Raw genomic sequence first — 22,978 nt, forward strand, 5'->3', positions numbered from 1 at the left:
TTGCCCAGCAGCACGTGGGATCTTAGTTCCCTGACCAGGGATCGAACCCACGTCCCCTGCATGGGAAGGCAGATTCTTAACCACTGGAACACCAGGGAAGTCCCCAGAGGACCTACTTTCTTAGTGTGGTCTTGCAAGGAATGAAGCTGAAAAGCCCATGGGGCTCTGCACCAAAGAAACACTGCAAACCTGTGTGTATGTCAACTCGTGTGCTGCAGAAGACGTCTTAAGCCTTTGCCTCACTTGTCTCCTCCTTATCTACACTTTGACACAGTACAAGTGATAGAAACCACTAACTGATGACAGATATTTTAACGTTTAAGGTAGAATTCTACTAAGATAGGTAATGGATTTGCAGGGGGAAAATAAAGCAGCAGCACGTGAGCTGCAAGATGAATAAGCCAGTTTGGTACCTTGGAGTTCTTTGCAAAACAAAATGTAATTAGAGATGTACAGACGCTAGAGCATCATCGCTATATCAGTGGATGCACAAAGAAAAGAGGATTCATTTGTAGTCTAACAGGACTGCACCTGTTAAGTGAGTAGGAAGAAAAGAACTACATTGCAGATAATGTTCAGAATATTTTGCCTCCCTTTATTTATTAGATGTTTTCTTGGAAGGTGATGTGCAAAAAGATCTTGGAAAATTTAGTAATAATTTGAAGGCACCATTTAAAAGATGTTTTTGAAAGCAGAGCTCTTTTGGTAATGCAATAACCACACACACTTATTTTTAAATTCTGTAAACTTACAGATTAGATTTGCTTAATTAGAAACATATACAGTGAAAAGTGATATACCTGGAGAACAGGTCAATAAATCAGACAAGTGGGAAAACAGTGATAGTATAAGGGAAATATACAAAGGCAGCTTCCCCATGGAAGCTTTACCCTTTTTCTTAAGTCCGCTATTAATACTGCAAATCTCTCATGAGCAAATGTCTGGTCTCCTAGTTCTGAGAGAAATGGGGAAACTCGATGAGTTTACCACTGATGTTACAGTTTCTTCCCTCTGTACCTACTTTGTTTGCATCTCTGAGGAAAAGGTATCTACTTCCACCTGGACTCTCTATCTTTTAAATCTTGTCTATCTTTCCTATAGCTCTAACTACTTTGTTTCTACAGGGTCCTTTCTGTTTACAAAATGCTAAAACTTGCATGTTCCAAAGTCATTCCCTAACTTGGTTCACTCCTGGAACTTTCCATTTGCCTTCTCATTGGTGCTGAATTTGAAGTGGTCCTGTGAGGTGGCCCTTTCCACTTCCTCTCTTCTTGTCCATCCTTACCCTCCTGCAAAAGCCAGGGGTCTCCCTTCAGTCTTCTCTTGCACTGGGCACAAGTTCCTTCCTGAAATGCTCTCCCCACTTGATGTCCACAACTCTGCCCTTCCATGGTTCTCCTTCAGCCTCAAGAACAGCTCATTCCAGGACCTGTTCAACAACTCCTATTCTTCTGTCTGCCCCTAAGTGTTGGCATTCCTCAAGGTCACTTCTTGTCCTCTTCTTGAGCATTATGTGATCTAATTCACTGCAATGACTTCCTCTACTACATTGACATAGATTCCGAAATCGACAGGTGAAATCTCTACCTTCCTCACAGACTCAAGACCCCCCTTTCCCTAACAGTCTGTGGGACATCTGTTTCTAGATATTTCCTGGGTATTTCAAACTCAACATGCCTGATACTGAATGGATGAGCTGCTCCAGCAGCACCCGTCCAAGCAGTCCCCATATCAATTGATGACATTACAGTTGTGTATTAGAATTGGCAGCAAAGACTCTTGAATTCTTCCCTCTTTTATTCTTCCCTCCTTCTACATTTAATGAATGACCAAAGTTTATTGATACTATCTTCTAAATACCTCTTCTATCAGTCTTATTCACATGTTCATCCAGCAGACATTTATTCAGTATCTACCATGTGCCCACTGCCTCACTTCGGGCCCTCATTTATTCTCCCTGGATTATCATAAAACTTCTTTATAGGTCTTGTTACTTCTAGTCTACTCTCCAAGTCTTTCCCTCTCCTTCCCTGCTCTATGTTCTCCATAATCCTTTTCATATAATTATATTTTGATCTTACATTAACTATAATTTTTTCACACTTTCACACATTTTATCCTGGTAATTTATTACCAGGATAGAGATATTCTTGCATCCTAGAAAAATATCTTAATCCAATTTGGGGCCCAGTATACAGAAAACCATAGGTGGGCAATAAATTTGTTGAAATAAGGAATGTTCAATTCATTGCAGTGCTTTCTAGCCTTATAAGTAAAAATACTAGAAAAATTCACTGCTAATAGCTGAATCATAACTAGTAAAATGAATATAGATAGAACAGATAGATAAATACATTTCATCTGTTGATTATGTAAAATACTTGAATTATTGTTTCCAAAGATTATATATATATATATATATACACATATATATATATATATATATATATATATATATATATATGCAAGCAATCAATATTTAATGTCTTTTGTTTTTTTTTTTTTTTTGGGGTCAGATTTATTTTTTCCATATGGGTATTTTGTTGATGTAACACCATTTGTGAAAGAGGCTGTAGCTTTTCTACTCTGCAGTGCCAACATGGGTGTTTTACGTTCAGATTTTTTTTTTTTGTAAATCTTCCACATTTGTTTATTTATTTATTTTTGGCTGTGTTGGGTCTTCGTTTCTGTGCGAGGGCTTTCTCTAGTTGTGGCAAGCGGGGACCACTCTTCATCGCGGTACACAGGCCTCTCACTATCGTGGCCTCTCTTGTTGCAGAGCACAGGCTCCAGACGTGCAGGCTCAGTAGTTGTGGCTCACGGGCCTAGTTGCTCTGCGGCATGTGGGATCTTCCCAGACCAGGGCTCGAACCCGTGTCCCCTGCATTAGCAGGCAGATTCTCAACCGCTGCGCCACCAGGGAAGCCCTAATGTCTTTTGAGGTTGAAACAATTCTCTTAAGAATGACATCTCCTTGAAGTGTACTAGGACAGAGGCATAACAACAAACACATTCCTTTTTGCCAGGTCCACTATTTTGAGGTTTGATAAAATGAACGAATCTATGATTTCATTATGTCCTTTACTAAGAATCCTATACAAACTTACATATAAATATTAAGCATGTACCTTTGCCAGAAAATCTAAAGTATATGTGAAAACACAAATATCACAAAAGTATAGCCAGTCCTCTTTGCAACTTAACTGATGTCCTGGTCTCTGGCAATGTTTCTCATGGGTTTTATGTTTGGAAACTCATCAGAGGTTTGTAGCCCAACAACCCACCTGACCAATGTTGTAAGCAGTCAGTAACAAATTAAATGTACTATATTCATCTGAGTTATCAACAATTACACAATCGATACAGTTATGCAATAATGTTCTTCAAGAAATTCCAAGTACTATGTCTTGTGGTATTATTTAATTTTCCCCACCCTTTAGATAACAGATGTCCATCACTGAAGGTGTCATTATGCAGGCTTTGGACCTTAGTGATGATACCACTCATGACCAACCCAAATCCCCAAGGCACATAACCTTTAGCAGGTGGCCTGGGACTGACCCAGTACACTGGAAGTCCTTTAGTCACCCATTTAGGCTTCCTCCAACTAGATGCCTCATTTAGACTTGATGTAACCCCAAGGGTTACCCACATAGTATAGTATTGTCTGACTTATCTCACAACACCTGCTATTTAGCTCACTTGCTTTGATAGTCACAGGACTTCTTGTTGGAAAATGTTTGATCTCAATGCCCCACTTGAGGGTGAACTGCTGGACCACTTTGGAAATGGAAAAAATTCTCTATATGGCTTATGCCATTTTGCAGGCGTGGAAAACAAAGCAAAGGACTTGCATGACAATCCCAGAAACATCAAGAAGTCAAGGACTGATATGGAAATTAAAGCTACTTTTTGAAATTCTCAGAGCACTAAAGTATTATACATTGGGCCAGTTTGATGCTGGTGGGCCCTTCCCATCCAATGCCATGTTACCATGCCTCTAGCCAAATTCCAGAAACCCTGTCTCTGCAAGCATGGTTTATCACCATGAAGCTTGCTAATTCCTAATTAACTATGTTGATGTCTAATTTTCGTATCTTGGCCTTCAGACTACTCCTGGAAGCAGGGGAAATTATCTCTAAACGAAAAGTGACTCTACTGAATCAGAATCTGTATGCCCTTACGTAAAAAAAACAAAAAAGCTTATTTATTTTAAGTAACTTAGGACCCATGAAAGTCAGGTGACTAATTTCGTAAGTTCAAAACAGGTCCTGTGCTATAATTTTCTGCCAGTCTCAATCCTGACCTAGGGTATCCCTGCCCTTTCCATATGAAAGCCTAAGTCAATCAGATTCTCGCCATTGGGCTACACCCTGCAGTGATTTTGTAGCCCAGTGAAATGACAGTCATTGCCCTCCTTGTCTGAGTACCACATGACAACTGCCCCACTGTCCCTTGTGCCACTTTGTTGGAGAGCAGAAGCTGCCAGTCTCAGATAAAACAGTGGCATCTCCAAATATCTCCATGTTGGAAACTGGCAGCCTACACTCTGTATCAGTGAGCTGGCACTGACATTAGTGAACTTGTCACTTCTAAGCAAGCACAAAAGAGGGCTTGTTTGCTAGAGCTTGAATCTAACGAACAGCTTTCTCCTATTTTGTATAGTTTTCCAGCCATTTGACTTATACAATAGAGAAATCATATTTCAACTTCTTCAGGTTGAAAAATTGCCCCTTTTCTGATTTGTCACCAAGAGATGAGAAACAGTTATTTCTGAGGCAGCTTTATTATGGAAAATAGAATAAGTAACTCATGTCTCTCAAATCAAATCCCTCAGGGAGTAGGTCCAGTAGCGATTCAAAAGCCAGGAATAAGATTAAAAACTAATTTTCTAGGTGGAATGGGGAGCAGGTTCTTTTTCTTCTAAACTAATGGCCCTTCACAGAGGAAACATTCACAAGGTACAAGGGAAACATGTGAATTCTGCTCCTCCCACCTTCTTCCTCTCTAGATGCAGACTTAAGGGTTTAGCTTTGATGCTCCAGGCAGGGTGACGCTCACACTGTCAATGGAAAGGTCAGCCTGAGAGGTATTGAGGAAACTGAGTCTCTCATCTAAAAAAATATATCTTTATCTAATAGAGAAAATATTTAAAAATTACTGTCAGCCAACAAGTTTATTGCCTTAGGCTGCTTCCAGGGAGCTAGGGAGATGGGCTTTTACTCTTTATGGACCTAACTGGGTACTGCCTGCCCTAATGACACTATGCAGACATTCAGCAGCTGGACTGCTCAGGTGTAAGAAAACTACTAACCCTTTAAAAATATATTGCTAAAAGGCAATCATACTTTTACATTTTGAATCTAGCATTTGTACTTAAATTCAACATGCTGCTTTACTGCAAAGTTGTCAAAGCCAGCTTTATATTTAAGACCTATAGGTTGCAGGAGAAAGTCTGTTGACCACAGAAAGTCTCCTTTAAAAAGTGAGATTAATTCAAGAGGCCTGGGCCTCCAAAGGGGTTTGCCTGGGTTGTCTCATCATACGAGGTCCCTTAGGGATGCTGAAACGTGGGGACTTATGACTGTGACCTTGAGAAAATTGAACAAGAAAGAGACATGACATTGTATTGCAGACTGTGAGCCTCCCAACTATAATACAAAACAAATGGCTACGAGTTTCTTTCCCATCCTACCTGTGCCCCAAGGTATATAAACCTCATCAAGTCATTAGAAGAAGCTATTATGCAAGTAACATAGTCTATGGAGAACAGAGAAAAAAAAAAAACCCATTATCCTCTCATACTAAACAGGAGTTTTTAACCTGGGGTCTGTGGACTTCCAAGGGGTCCATGAGTTCACAGGATCCATGAACTTGGATGATAAAAAATATAAATATTTTCATTTATCTCTTATCGAAATGCATCATATCCCTTCAATTATAAATGAAGGCAACAAACTACAGCAGTCTTGGTAGTACATTTAACTTTGTCACCCATAGAAGTCAGATATTTTCGTCAGATATTACAGTTGTTATAGAAAGGTTAAAATACTGTTTATGTTTGTCAACACTTCAAAATTATGGCAGATATTAGACCTGTTAGATCTTATTAAATGCATTATTGCTATATTACCATATCATAACAAAGACTGAGAACTGGTTGGAATTCTTTGTAAAACTATAAATTTCATTTTACAGATGTAAAAACACCATTCAGAGAATAGGCTTCACTAGTCAGCCACAGGAATACGTGGCACAAAAAGATGTTAAGGATCTCTGTGTTTATACCCATCACTTCATTCTGCCTTCATTTCTGTCCCTAGCCATCCTTTCAACCACTTCCTTACCAACATCCTAAATTCCTTTTCTTGTCCCCAAGTGTCATTTCATTGGTTCAGGTGTTTAAACAGGGCAGTCTTTCACATCTCATGTTATGGGGTACTGGTCCTTCTGATGAGAATCCTCTTCCCCTCCACCCCTAAACCAGAGCCTTTGTTTGCCTGGCTAACATCTTCTTTCCCACTAGGTAGAGAGAGCTTAAACCCCCTGCTTAAGCCTTCCCTTCATTCCCAGACTAGGTCAGCGTCCCCTTCTTTTCATCAACCTTGTCATCATTTGTTCAGTATTACCCTTCCAGACAATATGCTGTCATGAGGGCAAAGCCCAAGTCTGCCTGGTTCACTATCATATACCCAGTGCCTAGCATGAGGGGGCTATCAAGCCCCTATCCAGAGGGGGCTCAATAAATATGTACAAATACATGTACCAACAAACCATTTTGTAACTTTTGATTTAATATATTTTGTAACTTTTTGATTTAACGTATTACACTCTTGTTTCATGTTGTTCCTTTTATTTACTTTAAAGCTGCACAATATTCTACTGGGTATAAGTACTTTAGTTAAATAACTTCCCTAGTATCGATCATCTTGTTTTCAGTTTTCACTAATACAAATAATGTTGTGATGAGTGTCTTCATGTATATCATTTTATTTTTCTTGCTTTGTATTTAGGATTATTTCCTTGATGTAAACTACAGGAAGAGGAATTAATTGGTCTAATGGAAGGAACATTTTTATGGTTCTTGATTTATTCTATGATGTTGTCTTCCAAAAGGGTTCTCATTTAAAATGCCATAAATAATACGGCATGTAACTGTTGCATGGCATGAAATGATCGTAGATTCAAAAGGAAAGAGTCTGGAAACTTCTTTGAATAAATGGTTGCTTTTTATGGCTACTATTTATTGAGTGTCTATTACGTGATAGGCAGTGAGCCAGGAACATTTATTAGTTCATCAGTCCTGACAACAATGGGAGAGTAGATATCAGCTCTCCCATTTTATAGATGGGGAAATAGAAGGTCAGCGAACCTTACTTGGTCAAGGTTATATGGTCAGTGAGAGGTGGAGTGAATCAAGCTCATGCTCTTTCTGCTATGCTATACATGCAAAGTAGGTAAGTGCTCTCAAAACTCCTACCTTAGTTAATACATCTTTATCCAAAGCCACTCAAAACCTGACTTTTTAAAAAATAAAACAGTTGTAAAATAGGATGGGGAAAGAAATAACACACCTTTCTGAGATGTCAGACTTCTGGAAGTGTCATCTAGTGAAAAAGAATCTCAAACGGTTTTCAAAAAGCATGTGCTGTAAAGCCCATGAACCTTCATCTAAAGGCAGCATATCATGGTAGTGAATTCGAGGGACCGCCTGGGTGAGACCTTGAAACTACTTTTCATCTGAAGGACTCTGAGCCATTATTTCCCCTCTCTAGGTCTCACTTTCTAGTATCCATCAAAGGATTGTTATAATTAAATAAGATAGTCTATATAAAATGTTTAGCACAGTGGTATCAAGCACATAATGATACACGTTAATTATTAGTAGTACTGCTGTTAAAGTTATTTTTTGCATATAAGTCTAATAAGCTTGGATCTGGTTTTCTAGAATACACTATATTAGGTACGGCATAATGAAAGATGATGATAGCTGACTACCACAAGGGGCAGTTGTCACCTCTCACTGAAATCAGCAAGAAGGGACAGCTGAAATAAGACCCCACAGGAGGACCAAAAACAAACAGGCAAACTGTAAGAATATCGATAATAGTTGCTTTAATTATGCTTTACACTTTGCAAAGCTCTTTCACAATCATTTCACTTGATTCATGCAACACTGCTGTTTTGTAGGGAGAGCATTCCCACTTTACAAATAGGAAAAGAGAGGCTCAGAGAATTTAAGGCCTTCTCTAGAATCATACCTAGTCAAAAGAGCAAAGAGTACCACTGTCTATAGATCTGCTGTCCAATATGGTAGCCATGCGTGGCTACTTAAATTAAATAAAATTAAATATTCAGTTCCTCAGGAGCATAAACCACAATTCAAGTGCTGAATAGCTATGTGTGGCTCAGGGCACTCATGTTGGATGACCGAGATTATAGACCATTTCCTTCACCACAGAATGTTTTATTGGGTTTTGCTGGTCTATAGAAATGAGAGCACCAAACCATTACTGCATAATGATATGCCCGGCGTCCATGACAGTGAACCTGATTCTCAGAGAAAGACGTCAGGGAAGAGGAAAATACTTTAGAAATGTTTCTATGAAAAACACTTTAAGACTTATATTATAGAATTAAATTTGTGTGGCATTAGGCTATAAGCATCATCAGAATTGGGCCCAGAATCCCCAAAAGTGCCGAGTGCCAATGCTCTGTACAAGGAATCTACAAATATCTACTGAGTAGTTCTATTTCTTCACCTACTCATTTCAGAAAAAATTACATCAATGTAAGAGAATTCTTCCTGAAGCAAATAAGTTGAACGTCATAAAAATGTAAGCAATAACCTTTGTTAAAATCTCAAGGGCAGTTATGGTTGTGCATTTATAAAATTATTCAGTGTACATACGAAGTCCTTTTATATTCCAATATCCATCTGATGCAGAAAGGCTGTAAATAAACGTAATCAAAAGAGATGAATACCAGTGAAATATGTTTGAAGATGAGAAAAGTTTTCAACAGCAATATAAGCCTTTAAAGGAGATATCCAAGGTTTTGCTTTTTAGAATGGTTTATAACATATCCCTCGTAAATCATAAGTTAATAGATTTACTGAGGAGTCAATCACAAGTCAGTCTCAACTTATGGTTCACCTTCTTCGAGCAACACTAGGAAATAGCTTTCGGAAGTGAAGAACCTGACAATGAATGCTCAGTATTACTGCAAAGCACTATAAAATGCTCAAAAGTTTCAGAAGTTACTTTCCAGAGGATGACAAACACTTAACTACCTAAGAATCTTCAGCCTTGCCTGGCAGGATGGTGCTGTCAGATTCAAGGTGCATGGACAAAGCTGGAGGCAATTTCATTTTTTAAATTGACTTTGAAAGTCTTAATGATATATGGATATTTCATGGAAATATGAGCCTTAGTATAATGGTCTGTTCTCTTTAGACAGATGGAGCTCGATTTACGTTCTACATGATTGTATCCCGGAATTTCAGACTTAAAATGTTTGTCATAATATAGTTAATCTATTATTTTTATGAGGGATACGAAGTCTTGGCCTCCTGTATTTGGATAGATGTATGCCAAATTTATGGTGGCGCTGGTCTATAAATGACAGATGCTGCCAAAGCAGAAAACTATCGTTTTCTTCTACTCAACAGCACAAGGTCCTGTTGCTAGAGACAGAAATGGGGGAAAGAGGCATTTACAAAGACCTTGCTGGCTAATCAATGGAGTCCTGCAGCAGTCGGTGGAAATGAGAAGTTGTCATTTGGGAAACTTGGCCCCATTTGTAACAACACATAAAAACTGTGAAACACAGGGAAACCCATAAACATGACAAGGCGAGGGTCTCCATTTGTATCTTTGGCAGAAAGCCTCTTTGACAAAATTGAAAAATGTACTTTTATAACCTAACAGGATGACCATAAAAAGTTGAACTGCAGCCTTTCCAGGCAAATCACACTGATGTACTAGTTGATACTGCTCTGGGTTCACACCTGAGGAACTGCCGCCACGCAAAAGCACATTATGCTGAAAACTAAAATGAGTTCTGAGGTATCCTCACTTCTTTCCTTCCTTCTTAAGTCTTTTCTGATACTGTCATCTCTGGCTCCATGGTATAGTCATGGTGTGGGATAAACAAAACAATGTCCCTGTGCCCAGTGAAAATCTTTTAGATGGGATGATTCAAAATGCTACCGAAAATGCGGACAGCATTCAGGCTAATCCACTGGACCCTTTAGGAGGCAGTTCAAGGCTCTGCTATACTGGTGATGCCCTTGCCCACTGCTGACCTCCAGCTCAGTGAGTGTGTTTGGCTCTAGTCACATAAAGTCTACAGCTGTCAAGCTGGAGCTTTAAGAACACTTGTCATTTACCTGAAATGAGTGTTTTCATTCAAACTTGGCCTTGAAAAGATCTGTAACTTCTAAAGCTTTGTTCTCTTACGGTTAAATGATGCAGACAACACACTGCACAGAAACTAAGGATTATCAATAAAACAAAGCCTCAATGACCCTGTCACTGCTATAGCTCCTACTGAAAAATATCAACAGTCAGAAAACAATTTAAAAGTAATATATAGTCCTACTCATTAATTCTTTAAAAAAGTGGGTTAGTGGTTTCTGACTTTTCCCATTGGGATACTGTACTTGAATTTACTCTTCTGAGTCAGAGAAGCTTAGAAGTAAGGGGAACAGTGGAATATTCATGGAACAAGAAGCCCTGAGTTCCTGCTCTGACTCTACTGGGATATGAGTGTGCAAGCCATTTAAAGCCTCACACAAGCCATTTAATCTTTCTAAGACCCAGGTTCTTCACTGTTACCACATTTTTGGGAGCAGCTTGAAGGTGGCAATTCTATATTATTTTTCTTTTGGAATCTCTTGAGGGCAAGAACATGTCTTTCTGTTCATTGTTGCACGCTTGAAATGGCCAATGTTACAGATGTACTATACTACTTAGTATAGATAATACATATTTGTTAAATGAATAAATGGATACAGAGTTTGTTGTGTGCATATGTGAAAGAGGGATGCTAATATCAGCCTTACCAGCCACAGGGTTGTTGAGGGGGTCATACGAAAACATTTATGTGACTGGATTTTATCAACTGAACAAATTCAAGGTGTTCCTCTTGTTATATTTTAAGCAGAACATGCTGGTCCCATCACCTTTGCTCTTAATTGCATTTATAAATATATCTATAGCATTTGCAATCATTCCATCTGCTTTCGTCTTTTTAGACAGCAACTGACTAAAAGCTGTTTAGCTCTAAATGGCTTTATATACTTTGAGCTACAAATGTATTTTCCCCATCTTGATATCCAATTAATTTTAAAAAATCTTGGGCTAAAGACTAGACATATGGATGATTAGGTCGACTATCACAATATTTTTTACAGTTAGGTTGATTATCAAAATATTTTATTATTTTCAAGAAATAAGGTCTTCCAAAGGCTCTGTTTTTTGTTTGTTTGTTTGTTTTGTTTTGAGCTTCTTATGAGTGGTTAAGTGCTGTCACAAAGAGCATTCAACTTGATGTATGGGGCATATTATCACAGGGAAGTGTTGTGTCATATGGCATTATGACACTTGAACTCTAGGGAGAAATTTGGGCACAGGGTCTGGCCAATATGTTCTAGCCATCTTCCTGAAGCTGCCTAATGCTTGCTGTGTCTTGATCCCATTTCTCCCAAAGCACCTTTTTCCTCCTTTCTACCAAGTTTTGAACTCCCACTGATGCATCATTAAAAGCTGGGATAGATCCTAGGAGACCAGAAAGCTATTTCTTTGGATTTTACGTTTAATTCTACTCCAACTTCTAAAAAGTGAATAGGACAGCTATCCTGCCTGAAATAAAACATATTTAATTTTTTTTCAATCATGTGGTCAGAGCGTCTTATAATAAATGAAATTCCTGTTACTGTAGTTTAAACTCATTTTGTTTACTGACTTGAGAGGAAAAAAAGGAAAGCTTTCCATTATACCCTTAACTTTTTATATCTGATAGCTCCATTATAGCAAATTTCTTTGTATTGCACAGATCCAGTTACAACATGATCTAAATTATGTCTCCAAATGCATCATAAAAAAGTGGTTGTCCCAGTTGCTAAAATAGGAGGTAAAAAGGCTTTTCTATCAATAGCTCTTGGAAGATTGTTAGGCCACTTCTTAGAATAAATAATCTGTGCTCTCAAGGAGCAAAGCGAGGTCATCTGTGGCTCGCACGTTCCTTGTCAGATACTCTGAAATCACACTCTTCCTTGACTGATGTTCAGTGCATCCCAGGATGCTGCACTCCCAGAAGCCCCCTCCCTTAACATCTGGCTATTTCCTGTTCCTCAGGATTTGCCCTCATTGAACAATACTCTTGCTAAGTTACTGATGCTAAAGAATGAGAATGGAAATTGAATTAGTCAATCCTATGGATGTTGTGAATGCCTGGATTTTGAAATCTGGTAGCTGAGACATCAAGTTACTAACATTTACTTTTCACTCAACTATCTCAAAATCACATAGATATTGCTTAAGCCCACTTGATAGAACACTTCATTCAGAAGAAAAAGACCAGCGCTAGGGAATTTCAGTCTCTTAAGAACTGTCAATCAACCATGACTTTTCACTGTGACTATTACTCTAATTTTGGGCTGACATCCTTAGAGGCAGTGTTGTCTGAAATAAAACACTTCAGTTAATTAAGTACCACAGTTCTTCCTCTTCCCTCCCGCTTCCCTCTACATCCCACCTAGACTGTTTATGAAGGACTGGTCTTTGTGTCTCCTAACTTCTAAAATGGGGTTTTAAAGGAAATCAAAACAAGTTACCAAAAACTTTTATGACTCTGACAAAGCTGTGGGAGCTTTTTAAGGATTTAGAAATAGGTGGTTAACAACTGGTTATGTATTACATTGTTTAGACCAGATTTCCCATCTGGGCAAAACTTCTAATTTTCTAACTTGAAAATTCTACAAAACACGTGTGAAAAAAAAAAAAGAAGAAAGAAAAAAACACATGTGAATTCTTGCTTAAAAGCTGACGTTCAGTTGAAAGTGACAAAAAACCATGTATCTATCAAATACGACCCACTTTGCTTTTAAATAGTGTGATCTTTCAACAGCTTTGGTATTGCTTTTATAGATATAACAGGACGAACTAAATATTTCATTAGTATTAATATTTAAAATATGGAGAAACAAAAAAGTAATTTGAATGACCTAACTAATGTATTGCCAAATAATTTATACAGATTTGAGTAAGGAAACATGGAAAAATGAGGTAACCCCAACTACAGGTAGTTTGCATTACTTCTAGTCCAAGTATGGACAGGGACATGGTGACTGAGGTCAATACTGTTAGACCATAGGTACTTTGCGGGGTGGATAGGGAAGTGTCAGAGGAAGCAGAGGACGCTGGATTAAAGACCATCACATAGCTACTGGGAAAGAGACTCTGTGGTTGAGATTTGTTTTCCTCTCTCCCCACTCTCATCTCCTAGGGTTCTTCTAGATCTCAGTTCTCTTTCCTTGTTTATACCACTGCTGTACTTGACCCTGGTGTGTTTCTATTGCCCGCTAGCCAAACACAATTGTTTGTAAAGTCTCTTTCACTTGAGCATTCACTAGCATTTGAGAGTCAGAATAAAAGTCTTGAGTCATTGAACTTTATTTTAACATGCTCATTGGATGTCTTGTAGGTTTAAGGTATGTTGTGATTCCGACCCAGCCCCTTTATTTGGATTTTCTATTTCCATACTGCTCTTTTCTTGGGTCTACTCGCTAATTATTGACTTTTTTCTCTTCCTTTCCTCTTCTTCTACACCTTCCCTTCTCCCTTTAATTATCTTCTGTTCGTTCATTGATTCTTCTCTCATTGAGCCTTTTCTATTTCCATTTTTAACACTTTTTTCCCTCATTAATTTTAATTTCATCTACTATGCCTAGAGCGAACCCAATCTGCAAATAATAGTCATATATATTATAATATAACTTAATGGGAGCATTGAGCACACGCAATAGCAATGCAGGAATGCTACAGTACCTTCCCACTGTGCTATTAGCTCGAGACACAAAATAAGCTGAAAGAATGGAGTGACGCTAACCTCCACTGTTTTATCATTTTGCTTATAAGTACTTCTGTCGGTAAAGAGCATAATTCAGGTAATAAAACCTGACAGAGTATTATTTCATAGAGACAACAATATCCTTCAGAAAATGAAACTAGGCAGGAAGTCAGGAGGTGATGGCTCCTGTTCTTCCAAACGCTGGGTAACCTTGAGCAAATAACGGCTGCAATGTGGATCTCGCCTTGGTTTGCTACTTTATAAACTGGAGATAACATTTGACCCTAATATCTGATAGATCTGGGTTAAAGATTAATTTGCTAATATACGTAAAAAGGCTTTGTTCTTTAGAAGGGGAAAAGTGCAATGTAATAATTCAGTATTTATTATCTGTTCATCAGATAACATGATTTAGTGATTCTATCGCACAAAGAACAAAAGCCTTTATCACCAAATTTGGGTCAGCTCACTCACTCTAGGCTGCAGAGCCTTGGGAACCAGCATCTGTGGGACCTCATGAATAGTAGTCACTTCTTACATAGTCTCTCTTTGTCTAACCAGGCTTTTCTGAATCTTCCTCTTACAAATGGATTTGTGCTTCTCCGAAGGCCCTGGGCAACCACAGGAAAGCGTTCTTAAGTGTCTTAAGTCTACAATGACTTGGAAAGCAGAAGAGAATAAGACAAGAAGTGTGTGTCTTTGTGTTTCCAACAACAGAAAGGTCCCTAAGGAGAGAATCAAACATAAGAAAAAGGGATCTATTCTCTTAGTTTCCCTTACTAGGCACTGTTCCTCAGTTAGTCACTGCAACAAGGTGACTTACCCATCTTGGGTCCTGATGGGCGGATGTGAATGTGTGAAAGCCTATTAAACACCCAATTTCATGGCATACCTGCTGGAAAAATAAATTTTTTCTCTTCTCCCTGAATCACTCAGTTTGAACCTACTCAGAAAACCTGCTGATTCACTGGAACTATGAAATACTCTGCTTAAGAAGCACTTCCACTAGTAGCCCATTTCCAATTTATAAAGTTCTTCTGTTAGTCAGTTCATAACCGTGAAAAGTTCCTTTAAAATCTTTTGAGTTCATTTGTAACTCTGAGGAGAACTCTATGAATATCTTGAAGAATCAAAATCTCTTACTATTGAACACATTTCCAGATTCACTTAATAATGCCACTCTCTCAGAAAACTTTACCTTTTTGCCCTTCTACTCCCTGTTACTGGGGTAAGAAAATATGAAAGTGTCTGTTAATAAACAAATTTAAGGATTCCTTCACTGAAAAAGTCCATAGCAAAAACCAAATGTAAAATGAATAATAAACTCAGTATTTTAGATCCATTTCTTGATTTTTGTCTAAACACAATGTGACCAAGAAGCCTCCACTTATTTTCGTGCATATATACTTATATATATATTTACACACACACATATACACTTAAATGTATATATTTAACAACATGGAATGGTAACCTATCAAATGCTTAGATTCCGTGCAAACACATAACCCTTCCTGTGAAGGGAACGTATTAATATTATAAAAACAAATCATGGAGAGTAACATGCAACAGCGGAGGGGAGGAGGACGGGGTGAGGCCAGAGGACCAGGAGGAACACAAAGAATGTAAAGAACGAAAAGTGTCATTGACCTGATTTGTCAGAGTTGTTGCCTGTGATTGGAGTGATGGAGCAGCTGGGATTAGCCTTTGCGCTGTCCTTGGAAGAAACCATTTTGGGTTTATTTTTCGTTGCCTCTAGTGCTTTGACCTTCTTGGCATGTTTACTTCCTTTGTAGTGGGCCTCGGCCTGGCTCTACAAAGGAGAACAAATCAGGCTCATTTTTTTGCTACTTACAAACAGCACAATGGATGATCATGCAGGAGAAAAATACATTCAATCATAGGCACCACAGACATTTACAGCTCAGCACTCAACTATGTTTTCGGCATTTAATGAATAGTAGACCGGTATCTAAGAGTTTTTTGCATATTGAAACCTTCTATACAACACAGAGGATCTGTGTCTTTCAAAACCAGACATTATACGAGTGGACAACAGGGTCAGGACAAAATTGGGGCGAAGGTGAACTTTGTCATTAGTGCCCTCCCACCACTGCCCACTGGGGTTACTTGTCAAACGTTTGGCTGACAGCAAGCCGCTTTGAGTGTCCTACCCGGGCGTGTCCTTCCACAGCCACTCCGTTTAGTTTCCCTTCAGCTACAAATCTGTCTTCCCTGCACCTACGTTCCTCTTGGCTCTGCTCTGAGAGCAAGTGATGTGACAAAGCAACCTGCTAGTGAGTGGAAATGGCACTACATTTTGGAGTCATCTACACGCGCTTCATGTGTCATTTTGATGATTCCAGTTCTAAGAATACACGATATTAGGCACAAAGGAGGTAGGGACAATGCTTGTTTCTGATCTCTGATGTGATTCTGAAGTCAAAGCAGTATTACATTCACTTATACAAAAAGCATAGGTGAAACTGTGACTTCATCACTAGATCAAAAGAAAGAAAAGCGATCAAGGCAAGTGAATATTAAAAATTTTCAGAAGACAAAAACAAATTACAGCAAAACAAGAAAACATTTAGTCAATAAGCTGACATTTGGAAAATTCCCCTCTGCCTAAAGAATAAGGATTTTATCTTTTTGGCAACTAGTATAATGAACATGTTAACAAAAGAATCTAAGTATACTTGCTTCAATTTCATTTTTAATAGACCCTGAAAATATAAACAAACTAAAACATATATTATATGGTATATTAGTGTAGTTATAAAGGTAAAGAGGATGATAAACCTGTCATATAAAATGAGTTTCTGTTAGAGGATTTCTAAAATAATAATAACTTTTCTTCTTACATCAGTTTTCCGTATATACACTTGTATTTGTTTGTAGATGATTATACTGATATTTTCATCCATTTTCCTCAACAAGTAGAATACAGGTGGTATGTATGTGTGTGTGTGCATGTGTGCATGTAGGTAGGTAGGTAGGAGTGGCAATGGACAAAAGGAGCCAGGTTTTAATTCTACATTTCAATTGAAGACACGTGATTTTCCTAGCACATAACCCCAATCACCCAGGGTCAACAGACTTTTATTGACTGTACACAGTCCCTAACTTCCTGAATATCTTTTCGTGATATTGTTTTAGACCACCGTTGACTTATCATGGCTCTTGGTTCGTTTGCTCAAGGACTTCTCATGCTGTTCTCTGTCAAGTGGAAACACAAACCCAATCCCAAGAGAGGAGAAAAGTGTAACATTATTTTGAGTCTTATCACCCTCTGAGAATGGTTAAATCCAGCAAATATAGTTGGGTAGATATAAATTAAGAAAATATACAAATAAAAATTTAAAAATTGATAACATGAAGAAATAATAATAATGGCTGATATTACTGAGCCTCTGACAAGAACAGCTCGAAATGCAATACATGTTTCTCTCATGTAAGCTTCACAGTGCCCTGTGAGGCAGGTACAGATAGAAAACTGGGCACGAGAAGCTAAACAACTCATCCAAGGCCACGCACGTAGGTGGAGAAGCCGTTATGGGGATCTGAAATGCTTACGTGTATACTATTTAACTATATACCCGCACGTTAGACGTATACATACTCACCCTAAGTAAACAATATAATTTTATTAGAAGTAAACCATTACACAAAAATTACACACAAAGAAAGCACACTGCTTTTCATGACTCAGTGAAGGATTATATTTTAACAGAAGCTCCTATGAGTAGGGAATACCTTCTTAATTCATAGGAAATATACCGGTAGAGTACATTAGGCTTGATCCTTCTGTTGAGAAGCTAAGAAAGGCCCACTTCTTAGGTATGTAACAATTTCTACAAGATATCAGTTGACCTAATAATTCATCTTTCCAAGTATACTAAACAGTGAGATGTTACTTTAGTGCGCTTTGGCTAAATAAACGTATAGTTCTCTAAATAAAACCTCCTGGCACAAGATGAGCAGAGTGTCACTTCCTCATTACTATTTCCTGGCATCACTGCAGAAAGTTAACAGTATCAATTAGCACTTGGGATAAAGAGCCAGCTGAGTGACACTCACTGGATGCCAAGCTGGAAAGAGCTCTCCAGAGCCATGATTCACTTTCCTTTTGAGTTCTGAGGCATGGAGAAAAGCAAAACAAGGCTTCTTAGCCTCTACTGACTACTGTTTGGGAAAGATCTGGAATTAAGACAGTGGCAGACACCACTCATTCACACTTGGCATCTCTCCAGTTACCCTGTGGTATTCTTGGTAGTGGCACTATGCTATGCTCAGTACTGTATCTGAGGTGTCAACAGCTTCTAAATCCTGGGCAGATCTTCAAGTGAAACAGAGACACTGTTAAAATAGTAACATGATTAACCTGCCTTCCTTATCTGGGAATCTCCTTAATTGAGGAATGAAAGAAACAAGGACAAGAGCCAGAAAACCAGGGAACGAGGCAACACGATCAAGTCCAATCGACGATGGTTCTCGTATCACTTCTGAGAGACTTGGTTAACTACACAGACATAATATTTTACACCTCCGTGACTAGTCAGCAGACAACTATTTGTCTAGCACGAATGGTCTGCTTTCTGATTTCCTCCCCAAAGTGCTGCTATACACCCCAAACTGGCAGTGATCAAAGAAACCCCTTGCCAAGAATTGCCAGAATTAGAGAGCTGCCCAAACCACCATACTGACCTCCACACGGGAATTCATTGGTATCTAAGTTTTCCTTTCATAGGTCACTCCAGTAGCTACCTGACCACCCACTGGTAGAGGAATAGCTTTGACAGGAAATGACATTTTGGAATTTTCTCTTCCATTCATCTCCATCTTTGTTACTAAAGCCCCTCACTTTCCAAAATCCTCTCCATCTTTCAGGACCCTACTGGTCCAAATAAAAAAGATAATGTATTGCTTTACAAATAAAAATGCAATAATGAGCAATTCTATAATTCACTGAGCTCCCATTTCTGTTTTTTACCTTATTTCTATTTTGGACTTCAGAGAGGTGGATAGGATCTTGAAACAAGATGTTAAACTGTGTTTACTTTGTATAGAAAGAACAGTCCAAACCCAAACTGGCAAGTGGTTGGGATAGAGTAATGTCACTGGAGAAAGTTCTCAGTATTTATTTACCAATGGACCCAATCTTTTTGCAGCTTAAAAAGTAATTGGAACTGTTCCCTTAATTACAGAGAGTGTATCATTAAAACTATTGGCATCTGGTTTTTTGAGACGTTAGATTTCAATGTGTTAAGCAGTGTTAGATAGGAAAGAGCAGAGGTCAGTTACTTTTCAGATAAAAAGTATATACTCTATATACTAAAATGCCAAATAAAACAGATGTCAAATGAGCTACCATAAAACAGGCTAAACTAACAAGGGGGAAACCTGATTATTTATTTCACAAAGAATTATTTAGCACCTGCCATGTGCTAGACATTGTGAAAGATTAAAAACAAAGACCCCTATTCAGAAGAATGGTAGTTGGAAGAAAAGACGGACATGCAAATAACTATAACCCATAGCAGAGAGTAAAACTGTAAAATGGAAGGTAAACTGGTACAAAGAAGTATGGGAGTCAGGGGAGAGGTAAATTTCTGCAGATTGGAGGGGGATCCTGGAAGCTTCATGGGAAAGGAACATCAGAGCTGAGCCCTGCTTCGGGGGCAGGGTGCTGAAGGGTCAGTGTGCAGGGGGAGGCATTTCAGGTAGAGGGACCCGCATGTGCCAAGGCAGTGAAATCCTATGAATTATGCAGTGTTTCCTGGGCACATCTGCTTTTCAGTATCACTAGAACACAGACATATAAAAGGAACAATAGGGAAAGCCTGCTGCATCATGCTATCTCAAACATTATTGTCCCGTGTAAAACAGAAAACATATCATAGTGTTCTACAAATGTTCTACTTGTAGGCATCTTTTCTATAGATGGTTATAAGAAAGATGTTGCTTTTACATCACAGATTTTATCCTCTGCTCCAAACTATAGTCCTACAGTCAAAGGACAACTAAATTATTTATATGGAAGATATAATCATTTGAGATAAAAGCATGGCACTTAAAATACCATAGTCAAACATAGTAGAAACAAACTAGAGATGACTGAGTAATAGCTAAATAATTACTTGAATCTTTGCTTTAACATAAGGCTACATTCAACTCTTAAAATGCTTTTGGCATATGTTTGTCGCAGTGATAAGATCACACACTCTCAGAGACAAAGCTACAACATAAACATAAGATGCACCCAAGAGAAAGGCTTACTTAATCCAAAGATAAGTCTTTCTGCTGATATTTGCAATGTTAAGACCTGCAATATCAGTAATGACATACTACTGGCTTTGATATCCCTTCGTTCAATCCTCATCTACTGGGATCTGTTGAAAACAAAGTCCAGACAAAATTATAACCGTTAGGAGATTTTCAGTTCAAAAAGACACAATGTCTTTGCTAATTTATAATTTACAGCTAAGTGAAACACTCCAGGTTGCTATGGCCTGTCCAGGGTTGCCACACTGTACAACTGTGTGCGTGGGGAGCACCACTCATATATGGTCTAATGTGAATGGTGTCTTCTGGATTCCTTCTAGGCCACAGTTCTGGCCATGGCATTTCATATTTACTGGCTTTGGAATATGTATGTATAAAACCCATCAACTCCAAATCTTTCTATATTACTAAAGAGAAAAGTGGTGACTCCAGGAAGAAAATAAGTATACTCTAGACTCTGATTCTCTTTGGGCCCAATTCAGATTCTATCAAATATCATGAAACAGAAGTAGAGTGCTTGGGTTGTTGCTGCTTTAAAATGCCCCTATGTGAATACATGAGTGTTAACACATAATACGTGTTCATGATATCAAAAATTTTCCATGTAGGCAAATTAAGTCATTTCTTAAAATGCTACTATTTTTGATGGGCCTCAGGGTAGGTTTTCAAATGCAGCTTATTAGTCAGCTAAGAGTCTTGATGCCCATGCTTCTGGTGCATGATTGATTGGAATTACTTTACACGTTGAAACATGGCGAAGCTATAAATGGACCTAACAGCTATAACAGAATTTACATGATGAATTAAAAAAATATGGCAGCTTGAGTTTAAAAATCACCTGGAAGAGAGCAAAAATTGGCTTTAAAAAAAAATGCTTTAGCTTTGTGACCACCTAGAGAGGTAGGATAGGGAGGGTGGGAGGGAGGGAGACACAAGAGGGAAGAGATATGGGGATATATGTATATGTATAATTGATTCACCTTGTTATAAAGGAGAAACTAACACACCATTGTAAAGCAATTATACTCCAATAAAGATGTTAAAAAAAAGTTTTAATATTTTAAATAAAATTGTTTCTTGTAAAGTTCCAAGTGAATAAAATTTTGCCTCATTTTCTCGGTGAGTTTTATATTTCAATTATTTGAGTGTGGATTATTAAATTTTAGATTATTCCCAGCAATCTAAGGTTCTGCCTCTGGAAAAACCCTATATTCCCAGTTTACGGCTGAGTAGAATGGGAAATAAAAGAGACAGTTATTTGAGCTTGACTATATCAACTGTGATCTGAACCCCAAATCCTTTCATATGTTGAATTCTCTCCTCCTGTTACCTCCTTTTTTTTTTTCAAATTAGGCCATAATTAAAAATTATCTCCTTTTAAAAATAATCATATATGTGTGTCATATATATGTGTCAAGGTAAAGTTCATCCCAGAAAATTAATTTTTTAATTCTATTCATGAATACTGTAAATTATAGAGACTGTATTTTGAAAAAGATTTTTCCCCCATCAACCTAATGGAAGTAGGTTTATGTGAATTTTTTTCAATGTAGATAATGGATAATAAAACGAGTCTTATTTAATGTCATAATTTCTTTAACATCATCACAATTTAGTTAAGAATTCAGCAAAAAAGTATCTTGAGATGCTTACCCTAAGAAAATAAGACTGCTTACTTCTCTGTTGCATTTACATTACGGTTTTTTTTTTTTTTTTTTTTGCGGTACGCGGGCCTCTTACTGTCGTGGCCTCTCCCGTTGCGGAGCACAGGCTCCAGACGCGCCGGCTCAGTGGCCATCGCTCACGGGCGCAGCCGCTCTGCGGCATGTGGGATCCTCCCGGACCGGGGCACGAACCCGTGTCCCCTGCATCGACAGGCGGACTCTCAACCACTGCGCCACCAGAGAAGCCCACGTTACAGCTTTTGAAAGGTATATTTACTTTGTCTTCTGGGCTGGGGGGTCAATATCTGAGTCAATTTAATGATAAGGTGTGTGCAAACTCCTAGTAGGTGCACTAGAGTTTAACTGAGGCAAGATGAATTAAATGAACCCTGGCAAAATATGCCCTCTCTTCCAAACTGTAAGGGAAGCAAATCATGAACTTCACCCAGAATGTACTGATAAACCATATTCTCTAAGTTATTACCCTCAAATGGGAACATTAGTGTTCTGTACACTAACATAATCTTGAATATGTAATAATGGGAACATTTATAAGTTATGAAAATATCTAATTTTCTCAAAGAATTATGCATATGGGACCTAATGTGTTAGAACTTCTAAATCTTAAGAACTTTTATGAAACACATGGATATCATCTTTTATTTATTTATTTTTTTTTGCGGTACGCGGGCCTCTCACTGTTGTGGCCTCTCCCGTTGCGGAGCACAGGCTCCGGACGCGCAGGCTCAGCGGCCATGGCTCACGGGCCCAGCCGCTCCATGGCATGTGGGATCCTCCCGGAAAGGGGCACGAACCCGTGTCCCCTGCATCGGCAGGCGGACTCTCAACCACTGCGCCACCAGGGAAGCCCTCATCTTTTATTTTTATAATACATTATAAAACATTAAGGCTTTGTTAATAATTACTTAATATTCTTGAGTCACTTATTTTATGAT

The 22,978-nt window shown here is 38.4% G+C and overlaps 1 protein-coding gene across 4 annotated transcripts in view; it reads right to left on the reverse strand.

Moving 5' to 3' along the window:
* The window catches only part of ZNF385B (zinc finger protein 385B), a 312,776-nt gene that overhangs the window by 15,881 nt on the left and 273,917 nt on the right, over positions 1 to 22,978 (reverse strand). For all 4 annotated transcript variants that reach the window (XM_065880693.1, XM_065880692.1, XM_065880691.1 and 1 more), the window contains one exon: positions 15,724 to 15,886. In XM_065880693.1, coding sequence (XP_065736765.1) covers positions 15,724 to 15,886 — 163 coding nt within the window. The remainder of the gene's footprint in view (positions 1 to 15,723; positions 15,887 to 22,978) is intronic.

This window comes from Phocoena phocoena, chromosome 7 (genome assembly GCF_963924675.1).
Source record: "Phocoena phocoena chromosome 7, mPhoPho1.1, whole genome shotgun sequence".
Taxonomy (NCBI): domain Eukaryota; kingdom Metazoa; phylum Chordata; class Mammalia; order Artiodactyla; family Phocoenidae; genus Phocoena; species Phocoena phocoena.